Source organism: Marmota monax, unplaced genomic scaffold (assembly GCF_021218885.2).
Source record: "Marmota monax isolate L192 unplaced genomic scaffold, Marmota_monax_Labrador192_F-V1.1 WCK01_AAM20220418_F8-fsc00018, whole genome shotgun sequence".
NCBI classification, from domain to species: domain Eukaryota; kingdom Metazoa; phylum Chordata; class Mammalia; order Rodentia; family Sciuridae; genus Marmota; species Marmota monax.
In genome coordinates, this window is record NW_026692201.1 from 136,021 (window position 1) to 154,405 (window position 18,385).

Consider the following 18,385-nt stretch of genomic DNA (forward strand, 5'->3'; position numbering starts at 1 on the left):
CACTGAGCCACAACTGAAGCCCTCCAACCAGCATCTTAACTGTTACTTATGAGATCCCAAAACTGTTCCTAATCCACGACCACAGACATCATGAAAGTTAGTACATGTTAGTATTGATTTAAACTACAAAGTCTTGAGGTAAATTTTATATATATATATATATATATATAAAACTAATACATAGTATAACTCCTATTTTTAAAAAGCATATAGGTACACAGGCTTATTCATGAATAGAAAACATCTCATCACACAAGGGAGTAACTTGGTTCCAATGTAGGATGTGTGTGGGAAGGGGAGGGTTATGTTCATTCAGTCTATGCTCTTAAACATTCAAGATTTCATTCATTCATTCATTCATTTATTGGTACCAGAGATTGAACTCAGGGGCACTCAACCAAGGATCCACATCCCCAGCCCTGTTTTGTATTTTACTTACAGACTGGGTCTCACTGAGTTGCTTACCACCTCACCGTTGCTGAGGCTGGCTTTAAACTCGAGATCCTCCTGTCTCAGCCTCCCAAGCTGCTGGGATTACAGGCATGTGCCACCACATCTGGCTATAAATTTCTTTTTTTTAATTTGGCCCTGGGGATTGCACCCACAGGTACTTTACCACTGTGCTACCTTCCCAGCGCTTTTAATATTTTATTTTGAGATATGATCTCACTAAGTTGCTGAGGCTGGCCTCAAACTTATGATCCTCCTGCCTCAGCCTTCTGAGTCACTGAGGTTACAACAATGTGCCACCATATCTGGCTTAAAGCTATTTTTCAAAAGTTGTAAGCAATGTAGAATTTAGAAAGGTAAGCAACACCTGGCATGGTGGTGCATGCCTGTAATACTAGTTATTTGGGAAGCTGAGGCAGGAGGATGCCAAATTCAAAGCTAGCCTGGGCAACGTGGCAAGACCCTGTGTTAAAAATAAATAAATAGATAAATAAATAAATAAATAAATGGGACCAGCCTGGAGATACGGCTCAGTGAAAGCACCACCAAGTCAATGCCTAGCACCTGACCTCCTCCACCCTCCAAGAGTTAAGTAAGCCACAATAGTGGCTCTTCTTAACCCTTCTTGTCTCTTGCATTGTCCTTGACTTTCTGACATTCTCAAGACTTTGCTTTGTGATGGGCTATGGTTTTAAGACTCTGAGTAGCCTGGACACTAGAGGGCTGGGTTTATTTGAGTTGTAGATGTACACAATACCTTTATTTATTTTTCTGTGGTACTAACATTCAAATGCAGTGCTTCACACCTGCTAGGCAAGCACTCTACCACTAGCTACAACCCCAGCCCCTGTTGCTATTTTTAATATCCATGTATTTCACTAAGACAATCAACCCCATCACTATACCACAGCTCAGATAAAAGTCCTGACTTAATTATTTATATATAATACTGCAGCAATTTTGCAATAAATGCTTGTGGAATGAATGAATGAACCACTCACACTGCTGCTGAATGCTGATGGTTTGCCTGGAGTTCACAATGTCTCTGAGCTGTGGTTTCTGCAGGAGGAGGTGGCCAGTAACTCTGGTCATGCTTAATCTCTCACCAATAAAGACAGAGGCTGGGAAACAGTCCATAGATTGGCCAACAAGCTTAAACAAGAGCAGTTCCTACCCAAACCAGGAATTCTTCATATATTCCTTCAGTAAAGGTATTTCCTTGGTGTTATCTGAATGACTCCAAATATTTGCATTAAAATATAACAACCATCTCTGAGAAGTCTCAAGGCCTGGCGTTGAGGTGATTTGATTTTCAGTCTCTAAGGACTTGTTTTGTTTTTTTCAGAACTGGGGACCAAGGGGGAGGACTAGACACACACCTTTCACTCATATGCAATCAGAAACCTCTCTGTGAGAAGACACACAAATCCCAGAGAAAACTTGGGGGACAGCAGTGACAACCTTTGATTCTGTAATATATTCCAGTCCACTCCTGGGCCTGCAGAGGGTTAAAGTTTCAGAAACAAAGTTGTAATCACTGAACTATGCATACTGATGAGACAATAGCCTCAGGCTTTTGAAATCTTGATAACCAGGAAATTAATTATAAATTCGAAACTCCTGCTGTGATTGACTGAAGTGATACACAAAAAGTGCCCAGTGAAACAATCCCAATCAACTCAGCTTAGCATTTGTGTCCTGAATAGCAGGACAGCAAATCTCCATTCACTTTCAAAAGTAAGAGGAGCCTATTATAGTGAATGAGCCAGTGGAATGCAAAATATTCAAATGTTCAGATATTCTAGGACTTAGATCCTTCAGGAAAATCAGACTATATAACACAAACACAAGAAAAAAAGACAACTACAACCAAGGCACTTCTCTTCTCAGCCCCACTTTCTCCTCCTTCCAATCAGGGTCCTAATTCAGATGGACCAGAAATTTCCCAAGCCACTTCTCCAAGACAAAAAAAGAATTGGTAGTGCACACCTATAATCCCAGAAGCTGGGGAGGTTGAGGCAGGAGGATTGCAAGTTCAAAACCAGCCTCAGCATCTCAGTGAGGCCCTCAGCAACTTAGCAAGAACCTGTCTCAAAGGGGGAGAAAAGGGCTGGGGATGTGACTCAGTGGCTAAGCACCTCTGGGTTCAATTCCTGATTTAAAAAAAAAAAAGAAGAAAAGCTTTTATATTAGCAAATATTATTTTATTTCTCAAATCATTTCTTTTCTTGGTGATATAGCTCAGTTGGTAGAGTGCTTGCCTCACATGCACAAGTCCCCGGGTTCTCATCCCAGCAACACACACACAGAGAACAAAAAAATCATTTATTCTCTCTCTCTCTCTCTCTCTCTCTCTCTCTTTATTTATTTATTTATTTGTAATTCTGAGGATCAAACCCAGGGTCTTCTGTATGCTTAGCAAGCACTCTATTGCTGAGCTACACCCCCAGTCCATCTTTTACATCTTTTGATGTAAAAGAATATAGATTCAAAGGTTTGGTAAAAATGAACCAAGAAATGCACCTATTCTTTTTTTTGTTTTTCAGTTGTTGATAGACCTTTATTTTATTTATGTATTTATATGTGGTGCTGAGAATCGAACCCAGTGCCTCACACTACATGCCAGGAAAGTGCACCACTGCTCAGCCCCAGCCCCAGCCCCAAGAAATGCATCTATTCTTTTTTTTTATTATTATTTTTTTAAGGTGGACACAATATCTTTATTTTATTTTTATGTGGTGCTGAGGATTGAACCCAGTGCCTCACGCATGCCAGGCGAGGGCGCTACCACTCGAGCCACATTCCCAGCCTCTGCATCTATTCTTTAATAGGCACTTTTGATTAAGTTTTGGGGCATCCATACATGGAATACCACCTGGTTATTAAAATTAATGAGGTATAGTGAATGAATGTGTTTAAAAAAGAATAAATCTGTATTAGCTGATTTCTAAGTTAATTATATGTGCATACATATGTATACATATACATTCTTTCTCTTTTAAAAAATTTTTTGGTGCTGGAGACTAAACACAGGGGCACTTAACCACTGAGCCACATCACAGCCCTCTTATTTTTTTAAGAGACAGGGTCTCACTGAGTTGCTTAGTGCCTCACTTTTGCTGAGGCTGGTTTTGAACTTGTGATCCCCCCTGCCTCAGCCTCCTGAGCCACCAGGCTTGGCTTACATATATATTCTTTGTGAGTGTGTAGTGCTGGGGATTGAACCCAGGGCCTTGTGCATGAGAGGTAAGCACTCTACCAACTGAGCTAGGTCCCCAGCCCACATATACATTCTTAATAGTATAATATACCTATACCTATATTTTCCATTAAAAAATTATTATAGAATTCCGTTCTATCAGGGAAATAAGAATGGTTATGAGCAGTAAATTAGAAATTTTTTGATTTTGTTCTGTTGGATTTTTTTTTTAAATCATCAGTATATATTATAAAAATGACTAATAAAGAAATCCAAATACCAAAATAGTTTCATCCACTGGACTGGCCTATAGAAAGTCTGTGGGGCTTCTGTGAAGCCTGTTATCCTGTGTTCACCTTTCCATTTCTCACCTGTGGAGAATAGGAGGACAACCTCAAAGGCCTGCTATGAGATTCAAAGCAGAGCACAGGCAAAGAAAACTAAGGTTAAATGGTACTGAAAGGAAAAAAAAGGCAGAGCAGAAAAGAGATGTCAATAATCACAGAAAAGAGTGTTCCCTGCCTCACCCTTAAGGGAGTATGCTCCAAGACCCCCAGTGGATGCCTAAACCCCATATAAAGTAGTTTGTTCCTAAGCACATATAACTATGATAAAGTTTAATTTATAAATTAGGGTACAGCAACTAAAAATAGAACAATTATAACAATATACTTTAATAAAAAAGTTATATGGTGGTGGTCTCTTCTCTCTCCTCCCTCAAAATATCTTTACATATTTTCACTTAAAAGAAACATTCATGGGCTGGGGTTGTAGCTCAGTGGTAGAATGCTTGCCTAGCATATGTGGGTTCAATCCTAAGCACCACATCAAAATGAATAAATAAAATAAAGGCATTGTGTCCATCTATACCTAAAAAAATATTTTTTAAAAAAAAGCATTCACGAGCGCTGGGAATGTGGCTCAAGCGGTAGCACGCTCGCCTGGCATGCATGCGGCCTGGGTTCAATCCTCAGCACCACATACAAAGATGTTGTGTCCGCCGAAAACTGGAAAATAAATATTAAAAAGTTCTCTCTCTCTCTCTTAAAAAAAAAAAAAAAAAAAAAAAGCATTCACTTTGTGGCTCTTATTAATGAAGGATTACTTGAACACAAGCAGGAGATCCTGCAACTGATAGCCCACATGAATCTGATCGCTGAAACACAACTGGGTAGTGCATACTGCTTGGATTCCCTGGACAAAGAGATGATTCATGACAGCACAAGATTTCATCACGCTACTCAGAATAGTGTGCAGTTTAAAAAATTATGTATTGCTTATTCCAGAACTTTACATTTAATACTTTCAGACTATAGTTTGATCATGGATAAGTATGGAAAGTGAAAATCCGGATAAGGGAGAACAGGAATGCTGGAATGGTGAAAATACAACATAATATTTGTGAGTATTTATGAGTGCATAAATGTGCCCAATATTTTATCCTCACGATTTTATGGGGAAGAAATATTATTCTCATTGTAAAACTGGAATAACCTTCTCTAAAGTAACAAAAACCTCCGTAGGACCTGCACTCAGCCACTAGGCTGTGCTGCTTCTTCAATAAAAATTAAACAATGGGATTTTTTCCCCCTAATCAGATCAGCAAAATTTCAAAAGATTGATGGCATCAAATGTAGATAAGCATTTCAGGAAACAAGTACAAGTTTAGTATTTTGATAGTAAGAAGAATCCTGACTCAGCACAGTGGTGCACGCCTGTAATCCTAGATTGCAAGTTCGAGGACAGCCTCAGTAACTTAGCCAGACCCTGTCTCAAAAAAAAGGAGGGCTGGGGATGGGGATGTGGCTCAGTGGTAAGTGCCCCTGAGTTCAATCCCTAGTACTAAAAAAAGAATACTAAAAGCAATTCAGCAAAATAGCACCCAGCACAAAACATCCTCCACCCATGCTGGGGATGGAACTGAGGGTCTTGGGCATGCTAATGCAAGTGCTCTACCACTAAGCTATACCCAGACCCCAAAAATAGGTATCTGACTTTGGACTTGGTTTTTGTACTTCCAGAAACTTATCCTACAAACTAATTTCAAAGATGTCTATACACCAATGTACAATGCAGTACTGTTTTAATGCCCCCCCCCCCAAAAAAAAAAAGGAGTCTGTATCCTTTAAAAATGGAAGTCAATCTCTAGAACCAGGTGTGGAAAGAATTCTAAAACATACTAAGTGAAAAACAACTGCCACAAAGGAATATGTACAATATTCTTTATGAAAAAATATGGTATAAACATGTGAAGGTTTGTTCTCTAGCATAGCTCCCCCCCCCAAAAAAAAGTCACATTATTTCTTCTTGGAAGAGTAAGGCTGTTGCTTCTTTCTCCTCCTCCCTCCTTCAAACAAAGCAAAATCATAACTCAGAAAGAAGTTGTAGAAAAAGGATCACGTGTTATTTATCAACCAAAACAATCATAAAACAATTTTTAAAGTCACAAATACAACAGGTATATAAAGTCAATCTGGAGTCAGGTACTTCTTTTATTTATTTATTTAGTAGGTGTAGTTGGACACAATGCCTTTATTTTATTTACTTATTTTTATGTGGTGCTGAGGATCAAACCCAGGGCCTCACATGCACTAGGCAAGTGCTCTATTGCTGAGCTAGAACCCCAGCCCCAATGGTCTTCTTAAATATGCTGCAAATTCTTGTACATCCCTGCTACTTTCCAAACAGATGTGGTTCAAACCCTGTGGAGACTCTGCAATTTCATAGCTCGTAAGAGGTGAACAAAACTCACAATAAATAAACCAACAATTTTTTAAAATACTAAGTGGTACATGCTATTTTTAGTTATAAAACACTCTTACTCAGACTAAAGTTAGTAAAAAGTTGTACAAAATTTGTATTTACATGTTGAAGATCCTCATCGTATTTTTCTTGAATAGTAATACACACAAGAACTCAAAGGATCAATAAAGAAATAACTGAAAATCCCAATAAGTCAACCAGGGAATTTCATTATAAGCTAAACACAAAAAGGCACCAAACATTTTTTTTTTTTTTTAATTTTTTATACCAGGGATTGAACCCAGGGGTGCTTAACCACTGAGCCACATCCCCAACCTTTTTAAAATTTTGAAACAGATCTCGCTAAATTGCTTGGGGCCTCACTAAGTTGCTGAGGCTAGCTTTGAACTTGCAATCCTCTTACTTCAGATTCCCAAGCTGCTGGGATTACAGGTGTGAGCCATAGCACCCAGCACAAAACATTCTTACAGACTTTTCTTCTTAGAAACTATTTTGGCACCTTGTCAAGTGGTAGCAAAGCTCAGTTAAGTAGTTCTCATATTCAAGTGCAAAAATATTACAATGTTTATAAAATGTCCCTGTTCCCATCACCTGAGCTTTTGTCATGGAAACTGAGGAACTTATACTTTTAACAAGATCCCCAGTGATTTTAATGAAGTGCACAAGAATGCTGCTCCCTGAACATTTGAATTCTATCGCCCAACCCAAGCTCACTGCTCACTATTGGTTGGAAATCAGACTCCAACCAGCTTTACCTTGTTAAGTTTCCTCGTTTGCAAAGTCAATCAGACTGATGCTCTCTGAAGGCCCTCAAGCCCTAACAAGGCTAAGATGGACCCCAAATGCAGAAGAAATAGTTTCAGTTTGTAGAAGAAATAGTTTCAGATAGAAACCTAGCCTTCACACCAGGTGCAGTTTTTGCAGGTAACTGGGTTCCTGTCGTTCCACTATCTTCTGCATCTTGCTCTGTCAGTTCAGTTTTTAGGACATTTGAGTAGGAGAATTCTGACACACATTTATGTTAATGTGGGAGGCTTTTCTCATGCAAACAAGGAAGCTTCCAGCAATCCTGGGAGAAGCTACACAGACAATAGCCTGTGCTAAGCCCTGCTTGTTTAAGAAATAAACAGCCACCTCCCCACATCAGTAAGCAGGCTCCACAGCTCCTGTAAAACTCCATCTGTAGAGCTGGAAAACTCAATAGGAAGTTTTAACACTTGTTGAACTTGAAGAATAAGAGCTGGATTTCCTGGAGAATTTCTTGGAGGTGAGGGATACTTGCATTCGCTTCACAGTTCGGACACTCCGACAAAGGAGAGCATTCTTCACATGATCCCTGAAATCTTGTGAAACAAAGTAATAGACAAAAGGGTCAATGCAGCTGTTGAGGGTGGACAGGCAGAGGGCTACAATGTACAGCGCATAGACATGGCTCTGGCCTTGGCTTTTAATCAGGAAATAATGCACCACGAGCAGAAGGTTACTGGGAGTGAAGCAGATCAAGTACATGGCCAGGACAGTGACAATGAGTTTGATGGCCCTCTTCCTTTTCTTTTCCGAGTGTTCATCCATGGCAGAAGATTGGAGCGTTCTGATCATGAGCACATAGGCAGAGGCTGTGAGGAAGGCTGGGAACATAAAGACTCCAATGGCTAGAGAGAGGAAGTAATTGAACATGTCCCCCACCAACACCTCCTCCGGCAAAACATCATGACAGGTCGTGATGTTAAGGGCTGGGATGTAGATGGTCTGCTTCATGACATACAAGGGGATAGTGACCAGCAATATCAGCAGCCATATTCCCAGGGAGACACCAATAGCAATGTTTGCACTCTTCCTGGTGTGTACCATGGGGTTCACGATAACCCAATACCTTTGCACGCTGAGGCAGGTCATGAAGAGAATGGAACAGTACATATTGCCATAGAAAAAGCCAATGAGCACCTTGCAAAGAGATTCCCCATAGATCCAGTTGTTGCCATGTATGTGGTAGGCAATCTTCAGGGGAAACCAAATAACAGAGAGGAGGTCTGCCACGGCCAGATTAGCCATGTAAATCACAGCAGGGTGCTTCTTCTTTGTTCGGAAGAGAAAGACCCATAGGGCTATGCCATTACTTGGTAAACCAATAACAAATACAGTTGTGAAGACAATTGGAAGAAAGACAGTGGTGAGCTTTCCAGTGAGGAGGGACATGGAAAACTCATCTACAGAGAAGTCTGGTTCCACTGTAACTCCTTTTCCAGTGACTGAAGGGGGCTTATTATGCTTCCCAATAAGACTTCTTCCTTTAGAGGTTCTATTGGATCCTGTGTGAGAAAAGCAGACAAGGGTTATTGCTGAATTAAATGCTTCAGCAGGAAGTCTAGTTTGCTTAAATGAAAATATTTAGAGGAAGACAGAAATATAATATTAGAATATTATACAAAATGCTTATAAGGGCTTTCTTTGGGTGAAGGCACTTTTTTATTGAGAGTTGTGAAGCACACATGGGAAACTTGATATCAAGAAAAGATTTCTTGAAAAAAAATGACAGTTATTTCAATTTATTTTTAAAAACTGCATACTAGCTAGATGTGGTGGCATGTGCCTGTAACCCCGATGACTTGGAAGACTGAGGCAGGAGGATCCAAGTTCAAAGCCAGCCTCAGCAACTTAGTGAGGTCCTGCCTCAAAATAAAAAATAAATAAAAATAAAAAAGGTCTGGGGATGTGGCTTAGTGGTTAAATGCCCTGGGTTCAATCCCAGGTACAAAAAAAAAACTGTGCCTACTCATTAGTTCTTGATTATTCTTACTCATGTGCCTTCATGGGTCAACTAGTAAAAATCAGTTTAGGATCATGAAGTAACTGCTTTATGAACACTCGTGTAAGACAGAAGCCCTACCATGACATCAGGTTTCTAATTGTTCATTTTGTAATGGCTGTCTATCCTACTCTGGCCCTGAGCCAGGATCCAGCCTAGCCTTCAGTCAAGCCCTATGCCAGAGCTTGGCAAGGAAGATTCCCAGGATTACAAGGGACATTCCCTCTCCACCCACAAGGAGGGCAGGAATTCCCTTCTTCTGTGCTGGTTTCCTGGAGACCTTTCCATAGCTGCTTGCTGGCAGGCAAGTTTTTGAAGCTCAAGATCACTGGAACAGTGATACCAAGTTTGTGTTCTCATTTTCAAGATGTAACATACCAATTTTTAACAAATTATGCCTCTTCCCTTACATTATGAATTTAACAATAAAACTCATAAACAAGCCATGCGTGATGGCATGTGCCTGGAGTCCCAGCCCCTCTGAGGCAGGAAGATTGCTTGAATCCAGGAGTTGGAGGCCTGGCAACATAGTGAGACCCTCTCTCAAAATAAACAAAAAATCCAACAAACAAACACATCCACTCTTCATCCCTCCCCAAACAAATGCTCTTGGACCTTAGGAGGAAATGAGAACAATGCAGAATTTTACTTTAATTATAAAAAACAGTAGGCCTCCACCATGCAGAGACACGTGTACCATAATATTATACCCAGGAAGGATATTATACCTCTAGTGAGTTCACCTGATAATTCTTATGCTCAGCCACCACTTTTCCTCCTTGTATCTTTGTACTTATGTTCAGCAAAATTACTCACTTCCCAAGGCTTCCCTATGTAGGACCAACAGTGGGTAGCCTGGGTGGAGTGTTGGAGGTTACAGAAGTCAGTATTTCAGTTTTACTTAGTTTTGAAAAAAGGTAGTTTCCCCAAAGAAATGTCTGGGTCCTAATTTTCAGAATTGTGAAGATTACCTTATTTAGAAAAAGGGTCTTTGCAGATATAATTAGGGATCTTGAGAAAATTATCCTGGATTATCTAGCTAGGCCCTAATCCAGGACAAGTGTCTTTTTAAGAAGGGGAGATTTGAGACAAAGAAGAAGACACAGTAGAAAGTAATGAGAAAATGGAGGCAAAGACTGGAATAATGCCATAGTATAAGACAAAGGACACCAAGGAACGCCTAACAACCACCAGAAACCAGAAAAGGGAAGAAACAGATTCTTCTCTAGACCTTTTGAAGGGAATGTAGTCATCCCAACATCTTGATTTCAGACATCCAGCCTTCCAAAACTATGAGAGAATATTTTTTTTGTTTTATGCCATCAGTTCATGGAAATTTATTATGGCAGCCTCAGGAAACTCATACACTTATGACAGACCTATCTCTATTGTTTCAATTTCTTCTTCTTCTTTTTTTTTTTTTTCTTGGTACCAGGCATTGAACCCAGGTGTACTTTACGGCTGAGCTACATCCCAAGCCCTTTTTATTTTTCATTTTGAGGCAGGTTTTCACTAAATTGTTTAGGATCTTGCTTAGAGCCTTGCTAAGTTTCTGAGACTGTTCTTAAACTTGTGACCCTCCTGCCTTAGTCTCCTGAGCCACTGGGATTACAAGTATATACCACTATGCCTGACTATTTCTTTTATAACTTTCCAAAATGAGTTTTTTTGTTTGTTTTTAGTTGTAGATGGACAGAATACCTTTATTTTCTTTATTTATTTTTATGTGGTATCAGGGATCGAACCCAGGGCCTCACATGTGCTAGGGAAGCACTCTACCACTGAGCCACAACCCTGTCCTCAAAATGAGTTTTTGAATTAAAAAAAAAAAATTATTCTTATGTATTATAGTGTCCTTCAAATACTGAACTCTTACCCCATGTAGCTCAGTGATAATGTGCTCTCAGTTTAATCCTTAGTACCAAAAAAAAAAAAAAAGATAACCAGACATCTTGGGCCTCTAAGGAAACATGTACCTTATTGTTACCTTTTTGGTAACCCTACCAAAAAGGAACCTGATTTCATTGTCTGAGTCCATCTGGGCTGCTATGACAGAGTTCCAAAGAATGAGTGGCTTGTAAACAATAGAAACTTATTTCTCACTGTTCTGGAGTATGGAAATCTGAGATCCAGGCCCCAGCATGGTAGAGTTTGAGGGCCCTCTTCCAGTTGCAGATTGCCGGCTTTTGGCTGTATCCACACACCACAGAAAGGGGGAGCTAGTTCTCCAGCCTTTAAGGGCACAAATGGCATTTATATATGGCTCTTGCCCACCCTGATCTTATTATCTCTCAATGGCCCACTTCCTGATACCATCCCACTAGGAATTAGATTTCAACATGTGAATGAGGGTGGGTTACAAACATACAATCCATAACACCAGTCCAGCACCTGAATCCAATTACCAAATTAATGGAAATAAAGGGGCTAATGGGAAATGTTAAATAACACCCCAAGAAGATAGTCAGATTTGGGGAATTGCTACTGGATAAAGGACAATGTTTTTTCAAAGTATAAATTGTAAGGCAAAAAAATAAGAGAAAAAGAAATGTAGAAGTGAAATTAAAAGATTTTAAAAAGGGAGTGGGACTGTAACTCAGTGATAGAGCACTTACCTAGCATGTACAAGACCTTGGGTTCATTCTCCAGCACTGCTAAAATAAGATTTAAGATACATGTCACATAATATATGTACTTTATTTAGATGTTGATTCAAAGAAGCCATTAAAATAACATTTATGAGGCCATTAGAAATTTGAACCCTGAGTATTTGATTATATTAATAAATTATTGGCAGACAGATGTGGTGGCATATGCTTGTAATCCCAATAACACAGGAGGCTGTGGCAGAAGGATTACAAGTTTCAGGCCAGCCTGGACAATTTAACAAGATGCTAGACCATGCCTCAAAAGAAAATGAAAGTGAAGGGAGGCAAGGACTGAGGATATTGTTCTGCAGTGGAGTTATTATCTAGCATGTGAGGCCCTGGGTTCAATCTCCAGCACAGTTAAAAAATAAATAAATAAAGGTGGCAGGCAGGGGGTTATTAATAGGTATAATAATGGTATTACATATATGTTTGAAAACAAATCCCTTATCTTTAATGAATACATTATAAAATATTTTAAGATGAAATTTGATCTGGGATTTATTTAAAAATCACAGGGATTGTTGGGCCTCTCGACACAGCTGGTAGGAGTAAAAATGGTATAATCACCATGGAAAATTATCTGGCATTCTTTAAATGGTTAAATTGAGTTACTATATGACTCAGCCACTTACACCTAGGGAATATATCTAAGAGAATGAAAACATATGTCCATTCAAAAACTTGTTCATGAATATTCATAGAGCAAACATTATTCATAGTAGTAAAAAATGAAGACAATCCAAATGTCCATCAACAGATGAATACCACAGATGAATCAAGTGAGAAATATCCATACACTGGAATGTTACTTGGCAATGAAAAGAAATGAAGTATTAGCAGGGCAAGGGGTGCATGACATCATCCCCAGGACTCTGGAGGCTAAGGCAGGAGGATTGCCAAGTTCAAGTTCAAATTCAAGTTCAAGCCCAGCCACAGCAATTTAGCAAGACCCTGTTTCAAAATAAAAAATAAAAAGGTCTGGGGATGTGGCTCAGTAGTTAAGCACCCCTGGGTTCAATCCTCATTACCAAAAAAAAAAAAACAACCATAGAAATGGAGCATTGTAGCTGGGCATGGTGGTGGGTGGCATTGCCTGAAGTCTCAGCACTCCAGAGACTAAGGCAGGAGAATCACTTGAACCTAGGAGTTAAAGACCAGCTTGAGCAACACAGCAAAAAAATAGATAAAAAGAAAAATGAATGAAGTATTAATACAAGCTATGACATAATTTTGAAAAAATTATGCTAAATAAAATATCAGTCATAGAGAACCAAATATTGTGTGAATCTATTTATATTAAATGTCTAGAATAGACAAACCCATACAGACTAGCTTAATGGTTGTCAGTGACTGGAGATGGGGAGTTTTAGACAGCTAAGGTTTCTTATGGGATAATAAAAATGTTCTAAAATTGTGGTGAAGGTGCACAATCCTATGAATCTACTAAAAGTCATGGGTGAATTGTATGGTATGGAAATCTTAATAAAGCTATTAAAAACTAACCCAGAGCTGGGCCTGGTGGCACACCCCTACAATCCCAGCAACTCGGGAGACTGAGGCAAAGGACAGCAAGTTCAAGGCAAGCCTCAGCAACTTAGTGAGGCGCTAAGAAACTTAGTGAGACCCTAAGAAATTCGGTGAGACCCTATCTCAAAATAAAAATAAAAAGGGCTAGGGATGTGGCTCAGTTGTAAAGAGTTTAATCCCCAGTACCAACAACAAGAAAAAACATTAACAAACCCAGAGAGGAGGGGTGAGAAGTGGGTATAGACCAAGCAAGTTTAGCCAAAAGTTAACAATCATTTAAGTTGTATGATAGGCACATGAGATTCATTACTAATATTCTATTTCTATGCAGTTAAATTTTTCCATAAAAAAACCAGCACATATCAATGCAGAAGGTTCATGTGAAGAGAGACTAAAATCTATTTTAAATAAGAATGCTAAAATAAAGAGAAAAAAGGAACAAGGAAATACAATATTAACAAAAGAAAGGGGGCATTGAGTTACGTACAAAAATGAAGAGGAGAAGGTAAAAAAAGAGGACTCATGCGGTATGTATATTTACTATATTATTCAATATAGGAAATAAAAAATGTAAATATCAACATCTACCAAAAAATGTCGCAATAATTTGTGACATTTATAGTTCCCTTATAAAAGTATGGACACATTTCTATAGGTTGGCCATGAATCGATTTATTAGGTAAAATTTAAAAAATTATAGGACAGTATTACAATACTGTCTTCTTATTGCTATATTATTTGTGTATAGATAATTCCAGTTGACACTGGACCCACTCTTCCCACCAAATCAAGATAAAACAAGTACTTTGTGTTAACCTTCTTCTTCTTATCCCCTCAACCCAAATGTTCTTTTGCTCTCAACCTTTGGGAGCACAGGCTGAAAAATAAAAGATTTCAACTATTGGGTACCCTTCCTAAGTATCTTTTAGAAAATGATCTTTTAGAAAATTTCCCCCAGCTGCTTGGGAGGTTGAGGCAGGAGGATCGTGAGTTCAAAGCCAGCCTCAGCAACTTCGCAAGGCCCTAAGCAACTTAAAGAGGCCCTGACTCAAAATAAAATATAAAAAAGAGCTGGGGTTGTGGCTCAGTGGTTAAGCACCTCTGGGTTCAATCTCTGGTACCAAAAAAGGAAAGAAAATAGAAAATCTCCAAAGTGTTCTTTCAGGATAAAGTGTTTTCTTGAACAGCTGACCAGCCAATAAGACATTAAGAAGTCAAATACAGATTTCATGAAACATCACCTATCAAAGTTAATTAATAACTCCAAGGCAAACAAAAGGGATCAAGCACAAATTCAAAGCCCCTTCTTCATGTTCATTACTCTCTTATGTTATAAATCATTGAAAATATTCCATGTGTCTATCAATAGAATACTAATTTTTAAAAGGATGATATGGAGCTGAGAATGAATGTCAGGAGTGGTTATTTTACACTGAGGTTGGGATGATTTTATTAAATATTTTCCTGTTTTCATTTGTACCCTACAGTGACTACATATTACTTTTACAATTAAAAGTTCTCTGTACAGAGAACTGAAGTTCCAGTCTCCGAAAGAGAAATGGAATGACTGAACCACAGGGGCCCTTTCGGGCTTGGGGCATGGTATAAAGAATAAATATCTAATAGAAGCTGACTCAGTACCACACTGTCTCTGACCAGCAGTCATTCTGCGAAAGTTCCCTCACTTCATTCTTCCTTTGATGTTTACTAAGGTTGTTTAGGTGAGAAGACTGAGATGAGATGAGATTATGGAGGCTATGGTAGTGTCCCTGGCTTTCAGGAGTCAATGTCCTGGTGGGGAGACAGAGTTTTATACACACACACACACACATACTACATTTATATATATATATACACCACATTTTCTTTATCCATTTATCTACTGTATTTACACAAATAATTATTCACAACAATTGTGAGAGAAAAGAGAGAGGACTGCTGGGGTGTTTTCCTTGACTTGCTCCCTCCCCTATCCATGGTCCTCTACCTACAAAATGAGGTTATTCTAGGCTAGTTCTTTTCTATGATGCAGCCTTTTGGAGTGAGGCTTTGGGGAAGAAAATCAAATCCAATCTGCCCTTTAGAAAACTGGGGAGCACATAGAAGGACCAAGCTAAAAGAAAACAAGCAAAGAGCAGAAAAGTTTTGATGATACTCTACTTTGTATCAAAGTCAGTTTAATTGCAGGTTGGGAGGAAAGTCTCCTGTTACTTACAGAACCTAAGAAAGTTACTCTGCAAAGGATTACAAGTGTGAAGGAGAAATAAAAACCATGGTGCAATATTAAATAGCTCTGGTTAACAAGTAACTTGATTTTTCTTCATGGTGAAGTGAAGTTCACCTTATACTGCAGGTGAATTCTTTATACTCTCCATCCCCAGTCTCACTCTGAAAACAATAATAAGTCAGATAATCAGGGATGTTTCCTACAGAATTATCTGAATCATAGTGTTGAATCATCTATATTCACATTTTTAAATTTTTTATTCTAATTTATTATACATGACAGCAGAATGCATTACAATTTATATTACCCATATAAAGCACAATTTTTCATATCTCTGGTTGTACACAAAGTATATTCACACCATTTGTGTTTTCATTCACGTACTTAGGGTAATGATGTCCATCTCATTCCACCCTTATTTCTACCCCCATGGCCCCTCCCTTCCCCTCCAACCCCTTGGCCCCGTCTATAGTTCCTCTAATCTTCCCATTGTTCCCCCTCCCAACCCCACTATGAATCAGCCTCCTTATATCAGAGAAAACATTTGTTTTGGGGGGATTGGCTAACTTCACTTAGATTTATATTCTCCAATTCCATCCATTTACCTGCAAATGCCATGATTTTATTCTTATTTATTACTGATAATATTCCATTGTATATATATACCACATTTTCTTTATCCATTTATCTACTGAAGGGCACCTAGGTTGGTTCCACAATTTAGCTATTATGAATTGTACTGCAATAAACATTGATGTGGCTGTGTCCCTGTAGTATGCTGTTTTTAAGTACTTTGGGCAAATGGGTGCAGCCAATATGGAAAGCAGTATGAAGATTCCTTAGAAACCTGGGAATAGAACCACCTTTTGACCCAGCTATCCCACTCCTCATTCTACCTTTTTTAGACATTTTTAAAGTCTGCATACATTAACCTTTGCTCCTGAGTTTTAAGTTTCCAACTTTAAAAGAAAGGGAAATGGAGAGGCACTAATAACAGTTTCAATACTCCCCCCAAATGAATAAATGCCTTTACTCTGCTACTGAACAATAAAATGTGTATCAGTGGTGCAATTTTCAAACTTAGATCAAAACACTCTTTTCTGTAACTCCAGAAAGAAAAGAATTCACCGTGATTTGCTCTTTTTACAATGTCTTTTATGTAGAGGATAAAAGTGTGAAACTGCCTTTTACAGCACATCTGCAAATTGCTCAGGGAAATTCAAATCTCCCTTTACCTATGGGAGGCAGTCTCCAAACAGAAGTACCTCAGTCAGCATCACACCCCTAGAGACCTGCTCAGCCAGAGAGAGATTGTACTTCTAGCAGCGCTAGTTAAAACACCCCCGGAACAGCCCACCCATCAAACCCGGGCGCCAAGCACAAGTTGGCCCCAGAGCACCGCCCTGCACAGCTCCCTTACTCTTCTGTTCCCAGGGCTGGCAGCCTCAGGCCTATGGACCTGGGTAGCCCCCAGCCTGCCCTCTGAATGGCATGGAAGGGCCAGGAATTCCAGCCAAAAGGTTACCTAGTCGAACATAAAGCAAGATCCAAGAAATTCCACTTGTAAATCTACCTGACACCCAAACGGCCTGAAAGTCCGACCTGCTTTTCTACGCAGGTCATCCATCGCTGGGTCTTGGACATTATGGAGCAGACCCCAAAGAAAAAGTTGCAGTGGTTAGAGGGGGGTTCAAAAAGCGAGACAAAAGGCTCCAGGCCGGAGGCTCCCACCCACTCCCCGCTGCCCTGAGCCATCAACTAGCTAATCCACGGGCCCCGCGGGACCAGCCCAGAGGAAGTCGCCAGAGTGTGCGAAAAGCTACTAATGACTTAAGTGTTTGCAAAAGAACTAACCCAAGGGAGCAAAGGCCGAGTTCTCAGCGTACCTTTTAGAAGCAGGCACTCCTTTCCTGTCTGCCCTTCCCTTCTCCACACCAATACCTGCTAATTTAAAGTGCCCCGTCCAAGACCCTCTCCAATAAGTAAGTCCCTGAGACCACCTCTGCCTTCAGCCGGCCTCCACCGACTTCAGTCACTCCTGGATGTCCCTCCGATGGGTCCTCCAGGTGCAGGGATCCCCTCCACTATAGCTACTAAGAGACTGAGGGATTCGCGGGGTAGTAATGGGGGCAGCAAGCTGTTGGTGTACTCGTCCCGCTCCCACCACCTGCCCAGAGTGCCCCAGACTCCAGCTCCTCAGCCGTAGGAGCCCTCCTAGGCTTAGTTTCTTACCTCGGGTGGTCTGACTGCAGGAGGCAGAGGCCGCCAGCAGGATGGCGCCCCCCAGCAGCCACATCATGCTTCGACTTCGCATCCTTCCAGCAGCTCCGACGCCGGGCGGGGAATCCGCCGCTACTGATTTGAAACTCAGTGTCACACTCGATACACCCACAAAGCCCCTATTTCACTTGCCTCTAATCAGAGACTCTGCGCGCGCTTCCTCAGGTCGGGATCAGTTTCACTGAAACCCGAGCCGTTGAGCGCACCTGAGAGACGCCACGCCCTGGGACCGGAACGCGCACCTCGGCCCCGCCCCTTCGAACCTTTGGCACCGAGTCCCCGCCCCCGGCCACCTGGCCAGGGACTGCCTCCCGCCTACTCTGGGTTGTCTTGGCTTGCCAAGGTCTCAGTCACTGCGGGAAAATACGGCCAGACGAATTTGGGCGGGTGAGGTGGTTGCATTGGAATGCAAATGACAGGAAGGCTGAGACCGCGCGGGTCCTTCCGGACTTGGGCAGTGCTTGGAACTACCTTTAACCTTT

General features: G+C 40.4%; 1 protein-coding gene across 3 annotated transcripts; it reads right to left on the minus strand.

The window, feature by feature from the left end:
* Positions 1–5,854: 5,854 nt before the first annotated feature.
* F2rl1 (F2R like trypsin receptor 1) lies at positions 5,855–18,147 on the minus strand. 3 transcript variants are annotated; one of them, XM_046426801.2, is made up of 3 exons: positions 17,856–18,147; positions 11,834–11,869; positions 5,855–8,721 (listed from the first exon to the last, which is right to left on the minus strand). In XM_046426801.2, exons 1-3 carry the CDS (start codon positions 17,935–17,937, stop codon positions 7,610–7,612), a joined length of 1,230 nt encoding a protein of 409 aa, XP_046282757.1. In that variant the 5' UTR covers positions 17,938–18,147; the 3' UTR covers positions 5,855–7,609. The 3 variants fall into 3 exon arrangements, with proteins under 3 accessions (XP_046282757.1, XP_046282751.1, XP_046282765.1); XM_046426795.2 differs by having other exon boundaries at positions 11,834–11,872; XM_046426809.2 differs by lacking the exon at positions 11,834–11,869 and having other exon boundaries at positions 6,032–8,721; positions 17,856–18,146.
* Between the last annotated feature and the right edge of the window lie 238 nt (positions 18,148–18,385).